The following is a 24,994-nucleotide window of genomic DNA, read 5'->3' on the forward strand; positions in this document are numbered from 1 at the left end:
AGATAATTTGTAGAATTTCTTTCCTTCTTAATGCGTTTGAGCCAATCAGCTGTGTTGTGACCAGGTAGGGGTGGTATACAGAAGATGGCCCTATTTGGTAAAAGACCAAGTCCATATTATAGCAAGAACAGCTCAAATAAGCAAAGAGAAACAACAGTCTAGCAATACTTTAAGACATGAAGATCAGTCAATACGGAAAACTTAAGTAACAGCCACATCTCAACATCAACTGTTCAGAGGAGACTGTGTGAATTAGGCCTCATGGCCCCATTGCTGCAAATAAGCCATGACTAAAGGACACCAATATGAAGAAGACTTGCTTGGGCCAAGAAACAAGAGCAATGGACATTAGACCAGTGGAAATCTGTCCTTTGGTCTGATGAGTCCAAATTTGAGATTTTTAGTTCCAACCGCAGTGTCTTTGTGAGACGCAGAGTAGGTGAACGGATGATCTCCGCATGTGATTTCCACCGTGAAGCATGGAGGAGGAGGTGTGATGGTGCTTTGCTGGTGACACTGTCTGTGATTTATTTAAAATTCAAGGCACACTTAACCAGCATGGCTACCACAGCATTCTGCAGCGATACGCCATTCCATCTGGTTCGCGCTTAGTGGGACTATCACACCTCCATGCTGTGTAAGGGCTATTTGACCAAGAAGGAGAGTGATGGTGATTCATCAAATGACCTGGCCTCTGCAATCACCCGACCTCAACACAATTGAGATGGTTTGGGATCATTTGGACCGCAGAGTGAGGGAAAAGCAGCCAAGTGCTCAGCATATGTGGGAACTCCTTCAAGACTGTTGGAAAAGCATTCCTCATAAAGCTGGTTGATAGAATGCCAAGACTGTGCAAAGCTGTCATCAAGGCAAAGGGTGGCTACTTTGAAGAATGTCAAATATATTTTGATTTGTCAAACACTTTTTTGGTTACTACATGATTCCATGTGTTATTTCATAGTTTTGATCTCTTCACTATTATTCTACAATGTAGAAAATCGTAAAACTAAAGAAAATTAATTGAATGAGTGGGTGTGTCCAAACTTTTGACTGGTACTGTACATGGAATGAGATTCACAGCACAAGACCTCTACTATGGGAACTAGGCTGCTGATGCTTATGGGTCAAAGTTCATAAGTCACAGGAACACAAAGCAACTCAGGTGGCCCTCAGAAACAAACTGTAATCAATGTCTCTTACAATGAAATGCAGTAGTGAGAAACAAAGAGGACATGTAGTTTCCATTGGCTCCCAGCAGAGCCCTATAGCTGTTTCATCACTACAGCCCTCTCAAGTAAATACATTACATAATGCCCATTGAACGTCTTCCACTGCAAATCTACCATTCCAGTGTTTTACTTGCTATTTTGTATTTACTTTGCCACCATGGCCTTTTTTTGCCTTTACCTCCCTTATCTCACCTCATTTGCTCACATCGTATATAGACTTGTTTATACTGTATTATTGACTGTGTTTGTTTTACTCCATGTGTAACTCTGCGTCGTTGTATGTGTCGAACTGCTTTGCTTTATCTTGGCCAGGTCGCAATTGTAAATGAGAACTTGTTCTCAACTTGCCTACCTGGTTAAATAAAGGTGAAAAAACAACAACGTTGAACTGAGGAAATACTGAGAGAGTTCAAAAGGGGCCGCTGGTGCTATTGTGTGGCTGCATCTTTCCTGCCCTGGCGTTTAATAGCTATAGGCTAGTTCTCTCTCTGTGTGGTTGACGGTGGAATTAGGAAGTAGCTGCTGGCCGACCTGTGTACAGTATGTGGGTGTGTGTCTCGTCGGTGTGCATGTGTCCCTGTGTGTGTGTGCACTTGTACTTGCATGTGTGTGTGTGTTGGCTGGGGGTCCTTCAGAGGATGTGGCCAGGGCAGGCGTGTGGTGTGGGAACGGGGCTGCGTGTCAGCTGTCAGGGCTGGAAAGGTCAGGCCACAGGAGCAACACAGGGCAGCACTGTCTGTGTGGCAGGGCCGAGGGAGGGAGGGAGGGAGAAAAACAGACACACACAGAGAGCGAGAGAGAGACAGAGAGGATAGAGTGGGAGAAGAGTCAGCTAGACAGAGCGTGAGTGAGTGTGTGTACATGTCTGTGAGCGAGAGTGTGTATGTGACTGTGCATTCATACATGTTTAAACAACTGAGACATAAACTGAACAAGGTCCACAGACATGTGACTAACAGAAATTGAATAATGTGTCCCTGAACAAAGGAGGGGTCAAAAGTAATAGTCAGTATCTGGTGTGGCCATTAAGTACTGCAATGCATCTCCTCCTCGTGGACTGCACCAGATTTGCCAGTTCTTGCTGTGAGATGTTACCCCACTCTTCCAACAAGGCACCTGCAAGTTCCCTGACATTTCTGGGGGGGAATGGCCCTAGCCCTCACCCTCTGATCCAACAGGTCCCAGGCGTACTGAGATCCAGGCTCTTCGCTGGCCATGGCAGAACACTGACATTTCTTTCTTGTAGGAAACCACGCACAGAACGAGCAGTATGGCTGGTGGCATTGTCATGCTGGAGGGTCATGTCAGGGTGAGCATACCTGATCGAGCAGTGGGTTCACCATGGTCTACCTGATATAAACCACTGAAAACACAACTACTGATAAGAGAGATGTTGGATAAATTACAGAGTTGTTGCCAACGGTAATCACGTTTCACTCCTCAGACGAGGAGAAATATGTAAACAGTGCATTTCTATGTAAACTGGTCAGGACGGGCTTGCCGCTGACAAACAAACACACACAAACAGACACACACAAACAAAAAGAGAGAGAAATTGCTTCCCAAAGACAAACAACACTCAAGACTGTCATCAAACCATGGATGCCTCCATTCTAAACAGAGGAAGAGCCGAACCAAAACCCAGAATCGGATTTCAAACTTGGAGATTAAAATATCTTGGATGCCATCCATCTGACATTCCAGGGGTTTTTACATGTGTTCGGCAGTTGCATTGAGTTGCTCTGAAAAGCAGAGGAACTCAATGAACTGAACCGCAAGAAATGAAAGAGGAAGAATTGCAGAGGAGGAGGGGTGGAGGAGGGATCAATAGAGAGTTCGGATGAAACTCAGACCTTACAAACAATCCCTTTGGTCATAACTTTGTAACAGAGTGACAGGACTGGGACCAGACCATACAAGACAAGGACCCAGGCATATTTGCACTGCTAATCTGATCAAACAGTATTTCTGAAAACTTGTTGGGCAATTATAATATTGCCCAACAAAACCAGCCACGCAGACTTGCGAAGCCTATAATGTTGCAACCCGGCGTGTCAACACTCCAACTTTAGCCACCTCCTCCATCCTCCTAGGTAGGCGTTCACAGTAAACCAGGTCGGTGAAGGGCAATATAATGATAAAAGTACCGGGTACCGACACGTCGCTACCTCATCTGAAGGCTACCTCATCTGAAGGTGTTATGATAGCGGAGTTCACAGTGTACTGTAGGTGGGTGGAGATTAAGAGAGAGAGAGTACATCTATCAGTAGCGGCCTGGGTCATGTTCAGTAGTGCACACAGTTTCAAAAGGTTTTGCAACGGAAAACAAGCTCAGAAACTAGCTCCCGGTTTCACTCCATTTCGAAAACGTCTTCCAGGAAAGAACCTGATCTCATCTGGGGCCCTGTTCAGGCAGTATGACGCCATGAGGTTGTTCAATACACTGTACCCTATATACCCACTGGGATCACTCTGGTTACATGGCCTCACATGTTCCACCCGATCCCCAGCTACAGATAACATGCACATTAAACAACAGACGATATTCAAGTAAAACCTCTCACTGTCACAGTGATGTAAAACGAGGTCCAGACAATAGGTTGACATAGTGTTGGGTTTACTAAGATTACAGGACAACAGTGAGGAATCAGAGAAGCATGGTTGGGTCTTGGTTGACTGAAAGGGACGGGGGAGGATAGGGGGTCTGCGTCTTAGGTTTAATCCTCACCTCAGGGCTGGAAGATGAACCTGAATAAGTCTCCTTTGTCACACACGTACCCGACGACCTGTGTCTTTGACGCTTACACAAGTCTGAACATGTGGATGTCACACCGCTGGGACCGGATTGGCAGAGAGCTGTCTGATGGGTTACACAATAACTTGTCATCATATATCCAGTCCTACTTAAGATTCTCTAAATCCGCCTTTCTTAAAGGGTCGAGGACCTGTTAATGGTGGGTCGCGAAGTGTCAGTGTACATTTATAATTGTTTAATTAATTACTGGAATTGATTTGGCACTTTGCATCTGCGCTCTCTGTTCAGTGCGCTTTCTGCTTAAGCAGCGGTCTCTGCTCGGTTTGGCAGCTGTGCGAATGTGAGAGGGAGATGTCTGTGTGCTTTGCTGTTTACCGGATCTTTTTTCTGCAGTTTTCTTGAAGATCACTCCGCGACACACAAGACGCAGCGCTGTCGTTCAGGCAGCAGATGATGTGCTGTCAGCCACTGACTTGTCATTCCCACTCGCCATCACTCACTCACTCATCAAACGGAATATTGCTAGCCACAAGTTCTGACTGAGCTCAATTGTCATGAAACGCAAATACAGCGATGAGTTTCTCTTCTCTTTCATACAAACGTACAACGAGGAGCGCCCACAATGTGTTTTGTGCGGGGAAGTGCTTAGTAATGAGACTCGCATAATGAACAATTGAATAAAAAGACACATCCTGGCCAAACATCCACAGCATGATGGTAAACCCAGGGAGTTCTTTCTGAACAGGGCAGAATGCTCCAGGAAACAGTGCTTCAACAGTGGAAAAGTAAGTCAGCTAGCAGGGCATTGTTGTCATTTTATAACGGGTGATGATGAGCAGAAATAAGGGCGTACTAACTCTCATAGTAGTAGATGTGAGTTTCTCTTTCAAACAATCCCCTGGCCTTGTACACAGCTAATAGCTAACATTCGTCACAGCAAGCTAGCTAAATAACAGTACAGATGAAGATGAACAATTCAGGCCTTCTGTACATTTAATTGTAGAAATGACTGTTGAAATCTAGTCTAGGTTGGAACTATAATCATTTTTATTCTGAACTGGAATAAAATAGTTGAAGCAAGACGCTTTTTGAGGCAAACACACTGAGCCCAGAATAGACATGCTTGATGAAAACTTCAACATGCCACACAACTCTCATAAGGACTGTGTGTGTTTTCTGGTCTACAAATGTGATCAATCAGTTTATTCCAGTTCAGAATAAAAAAAAATATGTATTGTAATTCAACAGCAACAGTTCCAACTTAGACTTTCTTTCAACAATAATTTATACAGTAAGATGTACAGTAGGCCTGATCATTTTTCATCTGTAATGTTACTTAGGGTTGCACTATGAAAAAGCATGTGTGTGTGTTCTGTTATTCATCTGTGTGATCAATCAGTTTATTCCAGTTCAGAATGAAAATTATTTATTGTATTTTAACAGCAACAGTTCCAACCTAGACAGATATGTAAGAGTGTTTTTAATGGGGGGAAAATAATCATGAATAGATATTTATATGGATATTTAATTTCATGTTTACTTGTTTTTGTCTATATTGCATTTGTTTTAGGCATAAGGGCAATGAAATGTACCGATATTTATGTATAGTTGCATATTTTCCTAAGCTTGGGTCCCAGGAAAACAGACTCTCTCATTTGAGTCCCAGGCAGAAAAAGTTCAAGAACCCCTGCTCTAAGTGTATAACACAATATAAAAGTTCTCCTAATGGAACCAACACAGAAAAATCTGGAGACTCTCTTACTAGCCCATATTCCATTATCATCTGGTTTGTGAGTCTCTGAGTGTCTCTCCTGCAGAGACTGACTGCTTAAGCTGTAAAGTGGCAGTAACTGCATAGGACCGTAGGTGACCAAATGGAATGGCACAGACATAGCACAGCGAGCTAGCTGAGATAGGGTCCGTAGCCTTATAGAGTTACACAGTTACTCAGGGTTGTGCAGTGACAGCACTTTTTCGCCCGTAGTGAGCTGCCAGGTTGGCCCATAAGTATTCCTGAAAACAAGAAGTGAATTCCCAGGCATGCGGGATCTTGTGGAGAGGAAGGTGCTTTTTCCTCTGATGCTCTCTTCTCTCTCCAATCCCCCTATCCTCCTCTCTTTTTCTATTCTCTAACCCGCTCTCCTCTCAAGCACCTGGCTCGGGTTTGGTTCCTCTCTTTCTCTAGAGAGAAGCCCTTTGCTTTTCAAAATCATCATCATCATCAGACCCGTCAGGGGATTTGCAGTTCCCTCACAATTACCCATCTCAACTCTTTTCCAACGACTTGAAAAGGCACGGTACACAGATAAAGCTAGCCCAACAGAAACGGTGCCTGAAATATAGCCTTCCACACAGGTAGACTACACTTGTGTCTGTTCCCACTATCTTTAAGCTATGCTGGGAATGTTTTTTTGTGTGTCTTTTGTGGCTTCCAAAGCTCCTGATGTGCTGTATTCTTCCACATTAGTTTCCCAGATGTTGCCTTGTGTATCTATCAGAATTCAGACCTGGGCTCAAACACTATTTCAAATAATTTCACAGACTCTAGCCGCGTTTGATTGAGTTTGCCACGCGAATAATAAAATAGTTGCAAAAATATAAATCCCACCCCTATGGCTCTCCAGGCAGGCGAGAGAAAATGCTCAAAGTATTTGAATGATTTCAAATAGTATTTGTACTCAGGTGTACTAGTGACTGTGCATGGTTTCTTCTGTCTCTCTCTCTGCGTGAAACAGAAACAGAGAACCCATCTGACAGGCCCGAAGAATGAGGGGGTTGACTTTCTGGCAGGGCTAGTCCCAAACCCCGGTCACGAAATCGTCTCCTGACAAAAGCTGAGGGGAAGGGAAGTTACGTAATGCCCAGGGATAGGATAGCTAGCTGCTGCTGCTCCTAATGAAAGCAATGTGCGATGGATGGATGGAATGGTAATGAGATCATTTAATGAGACGCAAGGAGAAGAGAAAGGGAGCCAACCGTCCACTGCCTGGCTAGGGGTGCGGAGTGTCACATTTAACTTCCACACACCAGTTGTCCAATTGGATTGGACGGGCAGATGTTCTTTTTTCCAGTAAAGCACACTTTCCCCTACTTGCGTAACCATGTTGTACTTAAAAAAAAAATATATATATTTTTTTTAAGTGTTTTTAAATAACCATTTGCCAGCTTTTTGAGTAGGCCGAGCTAAAATGTTATTAAAATCTGCTGGAAATGTAATGCAGGTTTCCAAACCAGTCGGGTCTTAGAGGTTGGGGTTAAACCAGGTATTATTCATCACATAATTGTGTAATCGTGCACCATTATCATCGGTAACGCCAACAATCTACAACATGCTGCCATTGAGAACGGCAAACAACCTAAAATTACAGAGATATAGCATCTCTCAAGCATCTCCATGTCCTATCTCAAAGCAGCTTTCACAAATGATGATGAACACGTGAACAGCTAAACCCGACAGGGTCAGTTGTGTGTGTCAGCTACTTAGTGCGTGCATCAAGGGGACCGGTTGTTGGCATGACGATGCGATGGCAGGGTGAGAGTGAGTGAGCAGTGAACACTGAGGGCGAGTTTGTACCCACTGCATCATAAAGCCAAATCAAAGCCCTGGTGTATTCAGTGGGAAAAAGAAGAAACCACATTCTGGTAGGAGAGCTCTATTTGGAAGCTGGCAGGAAGCAGTGCTCACATCACATCAAAGACACACTTGTGAGGAGAAGGCCAGATTAACACGACCCATTCACTGGAGGAGCGGGAGAGGAGAGAGAAGAGCTTTTCAAAGAAAGCCATACTGAAATACGACAAGAGGATACTAACGCTAAGGCTGGGAATTGCAAGAGTCTTTACAATATAACGCTATCACGATACTTCGGTGCCGATACGACATTTATTGCGATTCGGTACTGCAATTTGATTGCGTTTTGACGCTCCAAACATATTGCTCACCATGTCTACTGCGGAGGGATAAGAGAGCCATAAAACGAGCTTTGATCAGTCATGAAAATAAAAGTGCTGAAAACATCTCAGCTTTTACACATAATTTACTTGCGTAAAAAGATTGGATGGAAACCTGGTTTCCAATGCTCACTTACAATGGGGTCCGGAATTATAAAAGTTGTCACATGCACAAGTACAGTGAAATTCTTAACTTGCAAGCTCTACCCAACTGTGCAATAATCAATATCAAAATAGTATAACTATATACATATAGAACCAGTCAAAAGTTGACACACCTACTCATTCAAGGATTTTTCTTTATTTTTTTTACTATTTTCTACAATGTAGAATAATAGTGAAGACATCAAAACTATGAAATAACACATATGGAAACATGTAGTAACCAAATAAAGTGTTAAATCAAAATATATTTTCAATTTTCGATTCTTCAAAGTAGCCACCCGTTGCCTCGATGACAGCTTTGCACATTCTTGGCATTCTCTCAACCAGCTTCATGAGGAATGCTTTTCCAACAGTCTTGAAGGAGTTCCCACATATCCTGAGCACTTATCCCAAACCATCTCAAATTGGGTTGAGCTCGGGTGATTGTGGAGGCCAGGTCATCTAATGCAACACCCCATCACCCTCCTTCTTTGTCAAATAGCCCTTACACAACCGAGGTCTGTTGGGTCATTGTCCTGTTGAAAAACAAATGATAGGTGGGACTAAGTGCAAATTTGATGGGATGGCATATCGCTGCAGAATGCTGTGGTAGCCATGCTGGTTAAGTGTGTCTTGAATTCTAAATACATCACCGACAGTGTCACCAGCAAAGCACCCCCACACCACCTCCTCCATGCTGGGAACCACATGCGGAGATAAAATGTTCACCTACTCTGCGTCTCACAAAGACACGGCTTTTAGAACAAAAAATCTCAAATTTGGACTCATCAGACCAAAAGGACAGATTTCCACTGGTCTAATGTCGATTGCCTGTGTTTCTTGGCCCAAGCAAGTCTCTTCTTATTATTGGTGTCCTTTAGTAGAGTGGTTTCTTTGCAGCAATTTGACCACAAAGGCCTAATTCACAGTCTCCTCTGAACTGTTGATGTTGAGATGTGTCTGTTACTTGAACTCTGAAGTATTTATTTGGGCTGCAATTTCTGAGGCTGGTAACTCTAATGAACTTATCCTCTGCAGCAGAGGTAACGCTGGGTCTTCCATTCCTGTGGCAGTCCTCATGAGAGCCAGTTTCATCATAGCGCTTGATGGTTTTTTCGACTGCACTTGAAGAAACTAAGTTCTTGAAATGTTTTGTACTGACTGACCTTCATGTCTTAAAGTGATGATGGAATGTCATTTTCTTCGCTTATTTGAGCTGTTCTGGCCATAATATGGACTTGGTCTCGTACCAAATAGGCCCATCTTCTGTATACCCCCAACCGTGTCACAACACAACCGATTGGCTCAAAAAGCATGAAGGAAAGAAATTCCATAAATACATATTTAAGAAGGCACACCTGTTGATTGAAATGCATTCCAGGTGACTACCTCATGAAGCTGGTTGAGAGAATGCCAAGAGTGTGCAAAGCTGTTGTTTAACACTATTTTGGTTACTAAATGATTCCATATGCATTATTTCATAGTTTTGATGTCTTCACTATTATTCTACAATGTAGAAAATTGTTAAAATAAAGAAAAACCTTGAATGAGTAGGTGTTCTAAAACTTTTGACCCATTGCGCACACGTGCGTGTATAAGGGCTGTCAAAGTTAACACGTTAATAACGGATTAATGCTTACATTTTTGGGAAGAAATTAATGAATTTTCTTAGTTTGACCCCCTGAACCATGCATTGTTCCAACTTAAAACCCTGGCAGCCGATGCGCTAGTTTGACAACACCTTTACTAGCTAGCTACTTGTATGGACTGAATGATGGAGAATGCTAGTGAGGGGCTTTTAAATGGCTAATTACATTTCAAATCCCTCCCAGATGGCTGTCTGGATTAATTTGCATCCACTGCAAGGCTGAATTTTTTTATTACCGAAGTACATTGAGTCTTCGGTATAATTTCCCCCCCTTCATTATCATTATTCGCTACTTTTATTTCTTATTTTCTAACTTAAAACACATATTTTTCTCAAAACTGCATTGTTGGTTAAGGGCTTGCAAGTAAGAATTTCACTCTAAGGTCTACACCTGTTGTATTCGGGGGATGTGACAAATAAAATTTGATTTACAAGCGAAACATACCGTTGATGCCGGCAATACAAGTAACAATGGAGGACATCTTCGGCAGGCTAAGCTAGAAGTGTGTGCGCACGAGAGGCCTATGTCATCGAGCAGCAAGCTTACACAAGCAATAGCCAAGAGGCTAGCTACAGCTTACAGGCCAGTCCACATTGTGGAGGACAAAGGCTTGAGGGATATAATTTGGATCGCATCAAACGACTCAACGTACGAGATACCCGAGAGCCACCGTCGTTACAAGAATACACAAGCTGTATGAAAGCGAGAGGGCTACGAAAGCAGAGGAGTTGAAGCATGCAACGGTTGGAAACTGCATTCACACGCTCTGGCCATAAGGAATACAGAAGAGAGACACTGCTGAAATGTGCCAGAGCATTTCATGGATCTAGCAAAACAGTAGAACATTGATAACAAAGTTAGCTCAATTTGCACAGACAGCACACGGAACTTGATTACAGCTGCAAGACATCTGCCTTTTGAAAACATGCACTCCCATCAGTGTCCCTAGTACAGCGGGTTCGACAATGCCCTAGCCAAACACCCGTAAAATGGTTGGGCATTTCAGCCCACCAAACGCTGCAGAGCTAGGACAACATCAAGTTGCAAATGGGCTAAAGAAGGAATCACACGCACAAGATGTCACAACGAGATGAAATTCTACTCTGGAAATGGTAAAGCATGTTCCACAGAAACCAACAAACAAAGAGATGCTCTGGCCCAACAGAAAACAAACATCAACATGCCAACCACAGCTGAACTGGAGAAACTGCAGAAGCTGGAGGTACTACTGGAGCCCTGCAGGTAATCTTACTATTAGTGTTATAAGATTTTGTGTTTAAGTGTGAGAGAGTGAGAGTGTAAAGTGTGTGTGAGAGAGAGTCTGTGTATAACAAGTCTCTCACAAGTGATTGAAATGATTTTGAAATATCTTTCACTGCAGGTACTTGACTGAACTTCTGGGAGGATAGAAGTGCATTTCCTGCTCAGTGGTGTCGCCTGCTTTGTGTCATCTCCTTCGGGTGATGGAGTGCTCTGATGATGACCCTGCCTACATGGTAAGATTCAAGCTGACATTCACATGGCTGAAGATAGCCACATCACTCAACCCAATGTTTAAGGACTGTCCACTACAGTGGTGGTCACAGCATGCAAGGGCACACACACTAGGCTGGCCTGCAAAGGTACCTGGCAACGCCTGCCACATCATTACCTTGTGCGAGGTTGTTTTCACTCTGGGCATATCGTACAAAAGAAGAGAGCAGCTTTATCATCTGAAAATGTCAACAGGCTTGTTTTGTCTATGAAACTGGCTCAGTGAAAAGAAATAGGAGGACGACTGAAGTGTATGGTCACAGGTTTATGTTCTGTGGAATTCATGACATTGTTGGACAGGTTTATGCTCTTTGTTCCCATAGATCCAGTTCTCTTTTTTTTCTTATTGCCAACCCTCCAAATCAGTAATTGGGAGGACAATCATTTGGAATGGCTGAAGCTTCAACTGTGTGTGTGAGAATTTACGAGGGAACGTTAGTAGGCCTACCGGGAGCATTATTAAGTTACAGGACTTTTGTATTGCTGTACTTATGGTGAATTTGCCAATAAAAACTTTGATACAAAATAGTTTTGTGTTTGAGTCAATAAATGCCTGCTTAAAAAAGTGAATGTTTTCATTTAGCACCAAATTTAAACAAATAGAAAATGTATGATTAACAGAATTTAACGATTAATTATTTGAATAGTTTGACAGCCCTAATATCTATTCCCAGGTCCAAAACTCCTTTACCTCCATCACACGCTGCTTGGTCCTTGCTTGGTGGGATATTTTGTCACGATCGTCGTAATGAGCGGAACAAGGCGCAGAGGGATTGACGTTCCACATCTTTATTACGGTGAAACTTTAAACTAAAAACAATAAACCAATAACGAAACGTGAAACTAGTGGTGCACAAACACAAAACAATATCCCCCAAACACAGGTGGGAAAAAAGGCTACCTAAATATGATCCCCAATTAGAGGCAACGATACCAGCTGCCTCTAATTGGGAACCATACAAAACACCAACATAGAAATATCGAAAACACCCCCTAGTCACGCCCTGACCTACTACACCATAGAGAACCAAGGGCTCTCTATGGTCAGGGCGTGACAACAGTGCCAATAACACATTTTCTGGAGTAGTTTGAGGTAGAAATGTACATGTAAGCGGGGATTGGGAAAAAGTGACTGTTAACAGGATAGCCTAGTGATTAGAGCGTTGTCCTAACCGACCTTCCCGTCACTAGTCCATCTACTTTGTGCATAACACAAGTAATTTTTCCAAAAACTGTTTACAGACGGATTATTTCACTTACCACGTATCACAATTCCAGTAGGTCAGAAGTTTAAATACACTAACTTGACTGTGCCTTTAAACAGCTTCTGATACGCTAATTGACATCATTTGAGTCAATTGGAGGTGTACCTCTTTACTTGACATCATGGGAAAATCAAAAATTGTAAACCTCCACAAGTCTGGTTCATCCTTGGGATCAATTTCAAAATGCCTGAAGGTACCACGTTCATCTGTACAAACAATAGTACGCAAGTATAAACACCATGGGACCACGTAGCCGTCATACCGCTCAAGAAGTACTTTGATGTGAAAAGTGCAAATCAATCTCAGAACAGAAAATTACCTTGTGAAGATAATGGAGGAAACAAGTACAAAATTATCTACAGTGCCTTGCGAAAGTATCCGGCCCCCTTGAACTTTGCGACCTTTTGCCACATTTAAGGCTTCAAACAAAGATATAAAACTGTATTGTTTGTGAAGAATCAACAACAAGTGGGACACAATCATGAAGTGGAATGACATTTATTGGATATTTCAAACTTTTTTAACGAATCAAAAACTGAAAAATTGGGCGTGCAAAATTATTCAGCCCCTTTACTTTCAGTGCAGCAAACTCTCTCCAGAAGTTCAGTGAGGATCTCTGAATGATCCAATGTTGACCTAAATGACTAATGATGATAAATACAATCCACCTGTGTGTAATCAAGTCTCCGTATAAATGCACCTGCACTGTGATAGTCTCAGAGGTCTGTTAAAAGCGCAGAGAGCATCATGAAGAACAAGGAACACACCAGGCATTTGGATACAAAAAGATTTCCCAAGCTTTAAACATCCCAAGGAGCACTGTGCAAGCGATAATATTGAAATGGAAGGAGTATCAGACCACTGCAAATCTACCAAGACCTGGCCGTCCCTCTAAACTTTCAGCTCATACAAGGAGAAGACTGATCAGAGATGCAGCCAAGAGGCCCATGATCACTCTGGATGAACTGCAGAGATCTACAGCTGAGGTGGGAAACTCTGTCCATAGGACAACAATCAGTCGTATATTGCACAAATCTGGCCTTTATGGAAGAGTGGCAAGAAGAAAGCCATTTCTTAAAGATATCCATAAAAAGTGTCGTTTAAAGTTTGCCACAAGCCACCTGGGAGACACACCAAACATGTGGAAGAAGGTGCTCGGGTCAGATGAAACCAAAATTGAACGTTTTGGCAACAATGCAAAACGTTATGTTTGGCGTAAAAGCAACACAGCTCATCACCCTGAACACACCATCCCCACTGTCAAACATGGTGGTGGCAGCATCATGGTTTGGGCCTGCTTTTCTTCAGCAGGGACAGGGAAGATGGTTAAAATTGATGGGAAGATGGATGGAGCCAAATACAGGACCATTCTGGAAGAAAACCCGATGGAGTCTGCAAAAGACCTGAGACTGGGACGGAGATTTGTCTTCCAACAAGACAATGATCCAAAACATAAAGCAAAATCTACAATGGAATGGTTCAAAAATAAACATATCCAGGTGTTAGAATGGCCAAGTCAAAGTCCAGACCTGAATCCAATCGAGAATCTGTGGAAAGAACTGAAAACTGCTGTTCACAAATGCTCTCCATCCAACCTCACTGAGCTTGAGCTGTTTTGCAAGGAGGAATGGGAAAAAATTTCAGTCTCTTGATGTGCAAAACTGATAGACATATACCCCAAGCGACTTACAGCTGTAATCGCAGCAAAAGGTGGCGCTACAAAGTATTAACTTAAGGGGGCTGAATAATTTTGCACGCCCAATTTTTCAGTTTTTGATTTGTTAAAAAAGTTTGAAATATCCAATAAATGTCGTTCCACTTCATGATTGTGTCCCACTTGTTGTTGATTCTTCACAAAAAAATACAGTTTTATATCTTTATGTTTGAAGCCTGAAATGTGGCAAAAGGTCGCAAAGTTCAAGAGGGCCGAATACTTTCGCAAGGCACTGTATATCCACAGTAAAACGAGTCCTATTTCGACATAACCTGAAAGGCCACTCATCAAGAAAGAAGCCACTGCTCCAAAACCGCCATAAAATAGCCAGACTACGGTTTGCAACTGCACATGGGGAGAAAGATCTTACTTTTTAGAGAAAGGTCCCCTGGTCTGATGAAACAAAAATAGAACTGTTTGGCCATAATGACTATCATAATGTTTGGAGGAAAAAGGGGGAGGCTTGCACCATCCTTGCTTCACCATCCCAACCGTGAAGCACAGGGGTGGCAGCATCATGTTGTGGAGGTGCTTTGCTGCAGGAGGGACTGGTGCACTTCACAAAATAGATGGCATCATGAGGGATGAAAATTATGTGGATATATTGAAGCAACATCTCAAGACATCAAGTTAAAGCTTGGTCGCAAATGGGTCTTCCAAATGGACAATGACCCCAAGCATACTTCCAAAGTTGTGACAAAATGGCTTAAGGACAACAAAGTCAATGTATTGGAGTGGCCATCACAAAGCCCTGACCTGAATCCTATAGAACATTTGTGGGCAGAACTGAAAAAGCGCGTGTGAGCAAGGAGGCCTTTACAACCCTGACTCAGTCACACTAGCTCTGTCAGAAGGAATGTGCCAAAAGCTTGTGGAAGGCTACCCGAAACGTTTGACCCAAGTTAAACAATTTAAAGGCAATGCTACCAAATACTAATTGAGTGCATGTACACTTCTGACCCACGGGGATGTGATGAAAGAAATAAAAGCTGAAATAAATCACTCTCTCTGCTATTATTCTGAAATATCACATTCTTAAAATAAAGTGGTGATCCTAACTGACCTAAGACAGGGAATTTGTACTTGGTTTGAATGTCAGGAATTGTGAAAAACTGAGTTGAAATGTATTTGGCTAAGGTGTATGTAAACTTCCGACTTCAAGTGTAAATAGGAGTAATAGTGACGAGTAGCAGGATAGATAGATAATCAATAATAATTTTAGCAGCAGGGTAGGATACACCAGTACTGCCTGCTGGACGGGTGCATGGAGAGCAGTCCATGTCTCAGGTGGCTGGAGTCTTTGGCAATTTTTCAGGCCTTTTTTCAGACACCTGGCATGTATGTCCTGGATGGCTGGGAGCTCACCCCAAGTGATGCACTGGGCCGTCTACACCACCTACAGTAGGGCCTTCCGACATTCCAGGCGGTGATACAACCAGTCAGGATGCTCTCGATGGAGCAGCTGTAAAGGTTCCTAAGGATCTGATGGGCCATGTTACGGACCATGTTACGTCCTCAGTGATATGGACAGTAATGAACTTGAAGATCTTGACCCTCTCCACAACAGCCCCGTCGATCTGGATTGAAGTGTGCATATGCCCGTTTCCTGAAGTCCACGATCAGCTCCTTGGTCTTGCTGACATTGAGGGAGGGGTTGTCGTCCTGGCACGACACTGCCAGGTCGCTGACCTCTTCTCTGTAGGCTGTTTCATCGCCGTTGGTGATCAGGCCGACCACAATCGTGTCGTCAACCAACTTGATGATGGAGTTGGAGTCGTGTGTGGCCACACAGTTGTGAGCTCTATTTTCATATTGACACCCTTGATAAAGATGAGCAAAAATGACTGCATAAAAAAACTTACGCAATAATGCCTGAGAACCCGGGAATTATCGTGCAACAACTCTCGACAAGGGAGAGTTGTCTTGCTGGGAGATCCATTCCTGGATAAATAAAAGACAATAACCCCAAGCACACATCAAAATCCACAAAGAAATGGTTAATTGGCCACAAAATTCTACATTTTGCAATAGCCATCTTGGTCTCCGGACTTCAAACCCCTTGTAAAACCTGTGGTTTGAACTGAATAGGGCAGTCCATAAGCGCAGACGAAGGATATCAAGGATCTGGAAGGATTCTGTATGGCAGAATGTTTTAAGATCCCTCCCAAAACATTTTAGAAAAAGGCTCAGTGCCGTTACCCACGCAAGGTGATGTATTGAAAAAAAAGGGGTGTCAATATTTTTGCCACTCCCTTTGAGATAAAAAGATGACTTGTTCCACAAAACATCTTTCTCTGAGCAATTGTATTATAAAATAATATAAAATGCCCAATTGTTTGATCATACAATATAGCTCAGTATTTAAATTATTTATTTTTTACTGTCATTTTTGCTCATCTGTCATTTTTGTACATTCACACATGGATGAAGATAGGTGGCAACAAGTCACGGGGAGTACTTTGTAGACATTCTACATCTCCTTGTGAAGAATAAGTACAACTAGGCCTATTTTTTTTTCAAATGCAATGCTCAATCTACTAAAGTGTGGAAAAAACAGTATAGTGTACCCCCCCTTAACAGAATGTTATTTTGTGATATTACATTTCCTATAAAACTTTAGCGGTGTCTGGCACCAACATAGATCAACAGGAGCCTGAGGGCTTGTGGGTAAATCAAACGGTTCCAACTAATGAACTCTGACAGAGAGGCAGTGGGGGTGCGCAGGTTAAACAGGTTACGATTCTGAAACCCCACATACACAAACACCAAAATACCCCTCACCACACGCTCTTTTAGGCTTTGATTTATGTTACCGTGTTCCAATAAGATTTCAGGTTTCAGATTCGGAGTGAAAACAGCCCAGTGAGTTATGGCGAGCAGCTTGAAGGGCACATCTGTCCTGAGGGGGAATCTATGGTTTATTCAGTGGTCAGATACTACAGAAGGGGAAATGAAGGGGAGGGGGGGGAGGGGGCAGGTGGGAGCGAAGGAGAGCTCCTCTTTCACTCCCCTCTTCCTGTTCTCCAGTTCACTGAATGTACTACTGGAATATGCAACATCAAGAGAGAACAGAGAGCTGCTCTAAGGTAATATTTCCATATGGAGAAAACCTGCTCTCAGTTTCCTAAAATCATAGTCATATGACTATAAAGCCCTGAGAGGTGGGCTATTTGCCCCTTTTAACCCAAACGTGAGACAGGGTCATGGGTTTTGTACATTGGGTGAAGAAGATGAAGTCATCCAGAAAAAGCACTGTTGTATAAAATACAGTAAGTGCCCCCATTGGCTGGGAAGTCAGCTTCATTACAGGGAGGCCATCTGTATGGCCAGCTGACTGACTGTCGACTCACCCTCTAGACGGATGCCCTCCTTCTGGACGGTGTAGTTTAGAACAGCAAACGGGGCCACAGGTGACTTCGCTATCACAATCTGTGAAAGGGAGAGAGAGAGATTAAGTGAGAGAAGAGAGGAGATACGAAGGTGGGTTCACTGGGTTGTCAGACAGTCACAATCTTTGACAGAGCGTAAAACACATAAGTGAGAGATGTTACGCATCATGAAGAGAGAGTGATCTCCAACACGACACTTGAACCTGAGAGGACACTCCCCACTAGCATTCAGACAGAGCGTCACAACCTATTGTCATGCAGGCAGTTTGAAAGTCAGGTGTCATCGAGCAAAACATGACAACACGAGGACAACGGGGCACGTCGCCAATGGGTAGGGTGTTTTTGATTGGGCACAATGGGATAAGAGGAGAGGGGGAGTGAAAGGTTACTTGGGTTGCTCCGATGCTGCCAAGAATTTGCGTTTAAGCCACTTGAAGATGCCAACGTGCTCAGATCTGTCCCTTTTGTCCCCTAGCCACAATGCTGATATTGTTCAGATTCAGTGTTAGTTACATGTACAGGGTTGCAGGTATGATTGCAGGGTACAGTGAAAATCTTAGGCTCCGCGCTCCAACATGCAGGACTAAGTGAAATAAAACAATGAAAAATGGTAGCTAATAAAAAAAAAACATATCAATAGAAATATTGTAGCAGTGATGAATAAATAAATATCCATTGGGGTGGAGGCAGAGTAAAGACTGTAGAGGGGGTAAGGGGGAATTGCCATAATGGGAGCAGCAGCCAGACTAAATTACCAGAGGGGGTGTGGGGACCAAGTGAAGTAAAAAAATATACTAAACAAAAATAAAACGCAACATGTAAAGTGTTGGTCCCATGTTTGAGATCGCAGAAATTTTCCAAAATGACAAAAAGCTTATTTCCCTCAAATGGTGTGCACATATTCGTTTACACCCTTTTTGTGAGCATTTCTCCTTTGACAAAATAATCCATCCACCTGACAGGTGTGGCATATCAATAAGCTGATTAAACAGCAGGATCATTGGATAATAAAAGACCACTCTAAAATGTGCAGTTTTCTCAGAACACAGTACCACAGATGTCTCAAGTTGAGGAAGTGTGCAATTGACATGCTGACTGCAGGAATGTCCATCAGAGCTGTTGCCAAAAAATGTAATGTTAATTTCTCTACCATAAGCCACCTCCAACATCGTTTTAAAGAATTTGGCATTACGTCCAACTGGCATCACAACCATAGACCACGTGCAACCACGCCGTGGCTGGAGTCTCCGATGATCTTTTTGGCCTTCCTGCGACACCTGAGTGCCTACCTCCTCCCTCTAGGCCATGGACCAACAACTAGATTCAGCCTCGGACTGATTTTTTCTTGAACATAATTACCAGTCATTTGTAGACTGCAAATGACCTGCGTGGGAATACTTGGGAACAGATTTCCAAAATTAAAATCAATTGGAGCTGATTCCCTGGTGTTTTACAGTCTTATCTCCAAAAATGAAATGTATAAATTATAAAAATCTGACAACTTGGAGACAAATAAAACCAGCGGCACCAGTTGGGGAACACTGCTGTAGGACGTCTCGTTGTTGTTGGTAATCAGGCCTATTACTGTTATGTTGTCAGCGAACTTGATGATGAGAGTTGGAATTGTGTGAGGCCACGCAGTCAATGCGTATACAGGGAATACAGGAGGTGACTGATGACGCACCCTTATGGGGCCACAGTGTTGAGAATCAGTGTCGAGGAGGTAATGTTGTATAAATTCTGTGCAACTTCCGGCGCATGTTTACTGTGAACAGTGAGGCTGTACTCACTTTAAGTTCATTTTAACAGTGGTCAAGTAGGCTACTGTGGCTATTTGATCATAATGTAGCCTACCAGAGTGGAGGAAATGCATCCCATAACATTTTAACATGGAAATAGCTGTTCTATCATTCAGCGTACAGTAGCAGCCAATGTGTGGTGTTCAATGTAGGCCTACATTCAATGACACATTTGAAAACATGCAGGGCTTGACATTAACTTGTTTATACACTTGTCCTTCAGATAAGGAGGTGACTGAAAATGTACACGTTTTTCACATTCACTCCCTCATTGCTGACTGCAATTGATCTATAACTGGTCTAATAACTCACTAAATAGCAAAGGATATGAACACGTGCACGTCGCTACATGTAGCTCTTATTTTGATCTCAATACAAGCACATCTACACACGACTGTTGATGCTGTAAACACAGTACAGTTCAAAGTGAATGGCACTGATCCATATATGGCAATGGTCTATTTGCATATAGGCCAACTGCACCTCTGATTGGTTATGGCGCACCGGTCTGTGTAGAGTATGTACCTGCCAATGCAATAGAATCCTACTCTGATGCGTTCTGCCTTGCATAGTTTGTTTTGTTTCGGTATGTTGCATTGAAAGTGGGTAATATAGAAACGTGTGCAGCTTAGAGAGAATATTGTCTTTGACTAGCCTCTCGATGACTGAAGTGAGTGCTACTGGTTGATAGTCATTCAGTTCAGTTACTTTACCTTTCTTGGGCACGGAGATAATAGTGGACATGAAGCAGAAGGGTATAGTCGCCTGAGCTAGAGAGAGATTAAAAATGTCAGAGAAAACAGCCAGCTGTGCTCTGAGGGCACGACTAGGGATGCCATCTGGGCCGGCAGCCTAGTGAAGGTTAACACGTTTGAATGACTTCCATACGTCCTCAGTGGGGACAGTGAGAGTATGTAGCCCACGTTGGGTTCATCAGGGGCTTTCCTCGGCAGCTCAGGGTCATTGTGCTCGAATCGTGAGAAAAATGTGTTTAGCTCATCCGATAGGGTAGCATTGGTGACCACAATGTGGCTGGCTTTCTTCTTGTAATCCGTGATAGTCAGGAGCCCCTGCCACATACGCCTTGTGTCCAACCTGCTGAATTGCTCCTCCACTTTGTCCCTATACTTGTGTTTTGCAATCGTGATCGATCTGCGTAGGTCGTATTAGTACCAAACTATTTTCCCCGGTCACCTAGCCCCATTTACATGCAGAATCTCGCTCTTTCAGTTTCACTCCAATGCTGCTATCAATCCACGGTTTTTAATATGGCTATGTTTTTAAAAGACACTATTGGTATCAAATCATCTATGCATTTTCTGATGAATCCGGTGTATGAGTCCGCGTATTCATTGACGTCATCTCCAGAAGCGATCTGGAACATATTCCAGTCCACATGATCAAAACAATCTTGGAGCGAGACTTCTGATTGGTCAGGTCTGTACAGCGTTGGGCCGACCACCGGAACTTCCCTCGAGTCTATGTTTGTAGGTGGGGAGAAGCAGGATGGAGTCATAGTCGGATTTGCCTAAAGGAGGATGGGAGAGGGCCTTATACCGGTGTCGAAAAGGCGTGTAGCAGTGGTCATGAGTAAAATTTCACAGAGTTAGATGCATGTTGGTAATAACTCAAATTACTTTTGTTAAAGTCGCAACAAGTTTGTTCAGGGTCCAATGAAGAACTTTGAGAGCATTGCTAGTGTCGGCTTGTGGCGGGATGTACACCAGCCATGGCAATAATCCAGGAGAACTCTTGGAGGGTAAAAAGGGCAACATTTGATGTCAGAGTATTCCAAGTCGGGGGAGTAGAAGCTTGCAGGTTCCTGTACATTTCCCCTATCGCATCATATGTTGGTCATAAAGCAGAGCCCACCACCTTTACTCTTACGAGAGAGAGCCCGGTTCAAAAAACTGTAAAGCCAGCTGGTGGTATGTCAGAGGAGGAGAACCAAGTCTCAGATCAACTGAATATGTTGCAGAGTCCCTCTGGAAGGAGATCCTAACTCGGAGTTCATCAAGTTTGTTCATTAATGATTGAACATTGGCGAGTAGTATGCTCGGTAATGGAGGACGGGTTGCCCAGCATCTTAATCTCCGTCGGCATCTTCGCTTCCTACTCTCCAGTAGGACGCCGAAGAAGCTAGTCCATTGTTTCGCCATCTCAGGGAATTCTGGGAGGTTGGGAAGACGTTGAGTACCCAATAGTTCTACACAGGTGTATGAAGTAATGCATGAAAAAAACTGAAGAGTCTAAACTTGCAATGTTTTATTGGAGCTCGAGTCAAAGCACCCTCTGTCAGCGCCATGTGGCATGGTTGACATGGTGTTGCTTTAGCGTTAGTCTCTCTAGACAGTTGGGTTGCCTCCCACAATGTACCAATGCTCCAGCTTACACGTCTGTAGAAGTCAGACAGTTGGGATAGAGAGGACGAGTCAGAAATGGGACACGCCTCACCAGTTATGTTACTGCCATATCCGCTTGTTGCCCTAGCTAAACATGAGCACAATTTCATCCCACATTTTCAGCTCCGCCTAACCAACCTATTGATTTGTTTGGAGAGTTGTCTGTCTGAAGAGGACCCACACTGGAATAATTTTTCTCCAATTACAAAATGTCCAAGAGAATGCAACATCCTCCCCAGACTTTGTGCGGTTGCTCCAAGCTCTGGGATTTCCGATACTACTTAAGCCTGGTCCCAGATCTCTTTGTGCCATCTTGCCAATTCTAGGTCATTCAGTACAAATACATTTGGGGCCAGACTAGTGTCGCATGGCCTGGCTCAGTTCAAACCAGCCTGGGCCTTTCAGCTACCACCATCTAAAGGAAGAACTAAGTGAAAACAAGACGATTGAGGTTTCTGCAGCATAAATAGCTGTAAACAGTGCAGAAATAACGAGTGCAGCATCAGTGTTTTTGGAAGCGCGTTGAATCACGGCTGTGATAAATGTTATTGTGAAATGACCAGTCAAAACAAGGAAGTGACATTTTCTCAGTGTTCTTGTTTCATCAGGCTTGACAGACTCTTGGTGGGTTGAACGAGAGGTCATTCTAGCCATGCTGAACCTCTGTATGAGCTTTAGACATAGAAACGTAGAGAGACGGAGGCAAAAGTGCAGACACGGAATAAAGATACAAATCACCTTACAGTTTTCTTTGGGACAGCATTAGCTGTGAAGCGCAATGTGTCTACATACCCATTCTACAAGCTTTAGCCATAGGCCTACTGATCGTTCTTTACCTTCAGTGAGCGCACTCACTGTGCATCCAGTCAGTTAAACATTTACTATGAGGGGGGGGGGGGGGAGGGGGGACCTCAGATTTGCACTAGTGGAAAGAAACAATCCCAATGGCATCTAAGAATTTTAAACGTTTTATTTCCTGAGGTGCAGTTTCAACATTTGAGCATATATCTCTACTTAGGGCCTAACCAGCTACAGATGTCTGCTTTAACTGCTGTTGCTTTAGTTCAGTTAAAAATAAACGTGAGTGCTATTTCACCGAGGGGGATTAGATTACCTGTGGTCAGTAATCAGTCATTTTCACTAAACCCACTTGAATTAGGACCAGTGTGAATAAATGCCGTCTCAGTGATTTTCACAGGCATGCACGGCTCTGCGGACCGCAGCGACCAGTCAGCTCCCTGTTTTCAAAACCGCCGCGCCCACAATAACATGTCATTAACTCTGACAGAGACAAGTCTCCCTGCATAAAGCCATCTCATGTTTTCGCAAATCAGTTATTTTATTTTATTAACCTTTATTTAAACAGGGAGTCACATTGAGATAACTCTTTTACAAGAGAGCCCTTAAATCTACAAGGAAATTGTGGCGGAGATGAACGTTTTGGAGGCTAGATAGATGACTGTCCTGTGTTCATTTGAGCATGGGCAAACCGACAGAGCAGCCGGAGCATATAGGCAGAAAGACAGACAGGCAGAGGCACACACACAGCGTCAATGAACCAGCCCGAGGACCCAATGGACCCAGGCACCAGACTGAAGCCTTAATGGACCAGCAGTTGAGGACCGCTGCTTTTCCTTTCATGCTGGTTTTCTTTAGGGGGATTTGGATCGTAAAAAGAAAAACACAGAGCCTTTCGTTTGGGCCTCCGAGGCTTTTTGGGAGTTGACTCTGGAATGCACCCGCAGCTCTGAGTCGTGCAGGATGAGACTAAAGGGAGAGTAGTGTGTGTGTGTGTGTGTGTGTGTGTGTCTGTCTGAACGATCACACTATTTCCCCAATAGAGAATCTAAGCATAGCCATAGTTCAGTCCTTTTAAACGGTGTGTTCTGTGAAAGTTGGTTAATAACAGTTCTGGATAAAGCCCAAAGAAGACAAAGGAAGACAGTTCCTTTCCCATAGTTAGTAAGACAAAATGGTATCCTCCGTGACATATTGTATATCACCTGTCTTTGGTGTGCGTCTACATACTGGACAATGAGGCGGGTGTTGACGCTATGACTCCATGTGTTCCCCAGCGCCGCCGTCACATACCCAGAATCCCTCTCATCGGATGCTGCAACACACAAACATTACAGGGGTTGAGTTCAACTTTGAACTGCACCTACACTTGTGTGATGTGTTATCTTCATTTATTTCATACAGGGGTCATACCATGTCATTTCAGCAAGCCATGACACCCACCATCAGCTTGTTCTGAAATAGTTTCTGTAGTGTAACAAATAAGATTAGTATTCCTGAAACAATTTGTTGAAATGAATTTGCTCTCTGAGAAATTAGGCTAATTCATTGCACCCAAAATTGGCCATTATAATTTAAAGGATTCATATAATATTCAACCATAATACCTAACATCAGATTTGGACCATAATTCTTCCTAACAATTAGTAAGACATGATGAATCCAATACAATGATCAAAAGCCACTCACGGGCCCCCCACCCCAACAACCAGTATACAGTATCAGTGCTTTATGTCTGACAAGCTGCTGCTTGGAGTATTGCTTCTTCAACTTTTGTTATGTACTCCCTGTGAGTCTGGTGATGTTTTTTCCCCCCTGTTCAGAGAAATCAGCCATTGAAGCTTGCATTCTATACAATAAAATAGTGTGAAAGTACCACGTTTTGCTCACTAGATGCCGCTGCACCTGCTACTGCAACAACTATCAATTTTGCTGGTCTCTTGTGTTTATTAAATGGATTACAACATTTTCTTTGCAACTTTGGGTAGAAAACCAATAGCTTTTGCTCATGATGAAAATAAATTGTGGTAAAGAATGCAAGCTACTAAAAAAAAAAAAGGCCAATTTGGATGAAATCAATGACCTTCATTTTAACAAAATAATGTTTCAGGAGTGCTTATCTTATTTGTTTCTAACAACAGAAATGATTTCATAACAATCTGAGATGTTGGGTGTTGAAATCCTCTTTCTTGTACTTTTTGAGTTGGAATGACTTAGCAAAACTCATTATTCCCAATTTCCACTGTGTGTGTGTGTGTGTGTTTGACCCTGCAGGCTATGTAATGACCATTAACCAGAAGACAGCTCCAGCCGCCTGACACACTGTTATTATCACTTGCTTTTGTGTGACCATGGTTCCCTCTGCT

The 24,994-nt window shown here is 43.1% G+C and overlaps 1 protein-coding gene across 5 annotated transcripts in view; it reads right to left on the reverse strand.

The window, feature by feature from the left end:
* The window catches only part of rad51b (RAD51 paralog B), a 51,745-nt gene that overhangs the window by 13,327 nt on the left and 13,424 nt on the right, over positions 1 to 24,994 (reverse strand). For 2 of the 5 annotated variants that reach the window (XM_064924943.1, XM_064924944.1), the window contains exons 8-10: positions 23,834 to 23,943; positions 17,591 to 17,669; positions 1,691 to 1,965 (exon numbers count right to left, since the gene is read on the reverse strand). In XM_064924943.1, coding sequence (XP_064781015.1) covers positions 1,706 to 1,965; positions 17,591 to 17,669; positions 23,834 to 23,943 — 449 coding nt within the window. In that variant the 3' untranslated portion in view covers positions 1,691 to 1,705. Of the gene's footprint in view, positions 1 to 1,690; positions 1,966 to 17,590; positions 17,670 to 23,833; positions 23,944 to 24,994 lie in introns of those variants that run through there. The other 3 variants (XM_064924945.1, XM_064924948.1, XM_064924947.1) reach the window with 3 other exon arrangements.

The sequence above is a fragment of the Oncorhynchus masou genome, chromosome 19 (assembly GCF_036934945.1).
Source record: "Oncorhynchus masou masou isolate Uvic2021 chromosome 19, UVic_Omas_1.1, whole genome shotgun sequence".
Classification (NCBI taxonomy): Eukaryota; Metazoa; Chordata; class Actinopteri; order Salmoniformes; family Salmonidae; genus Oncorhynchus; species Oncorhynchus masou.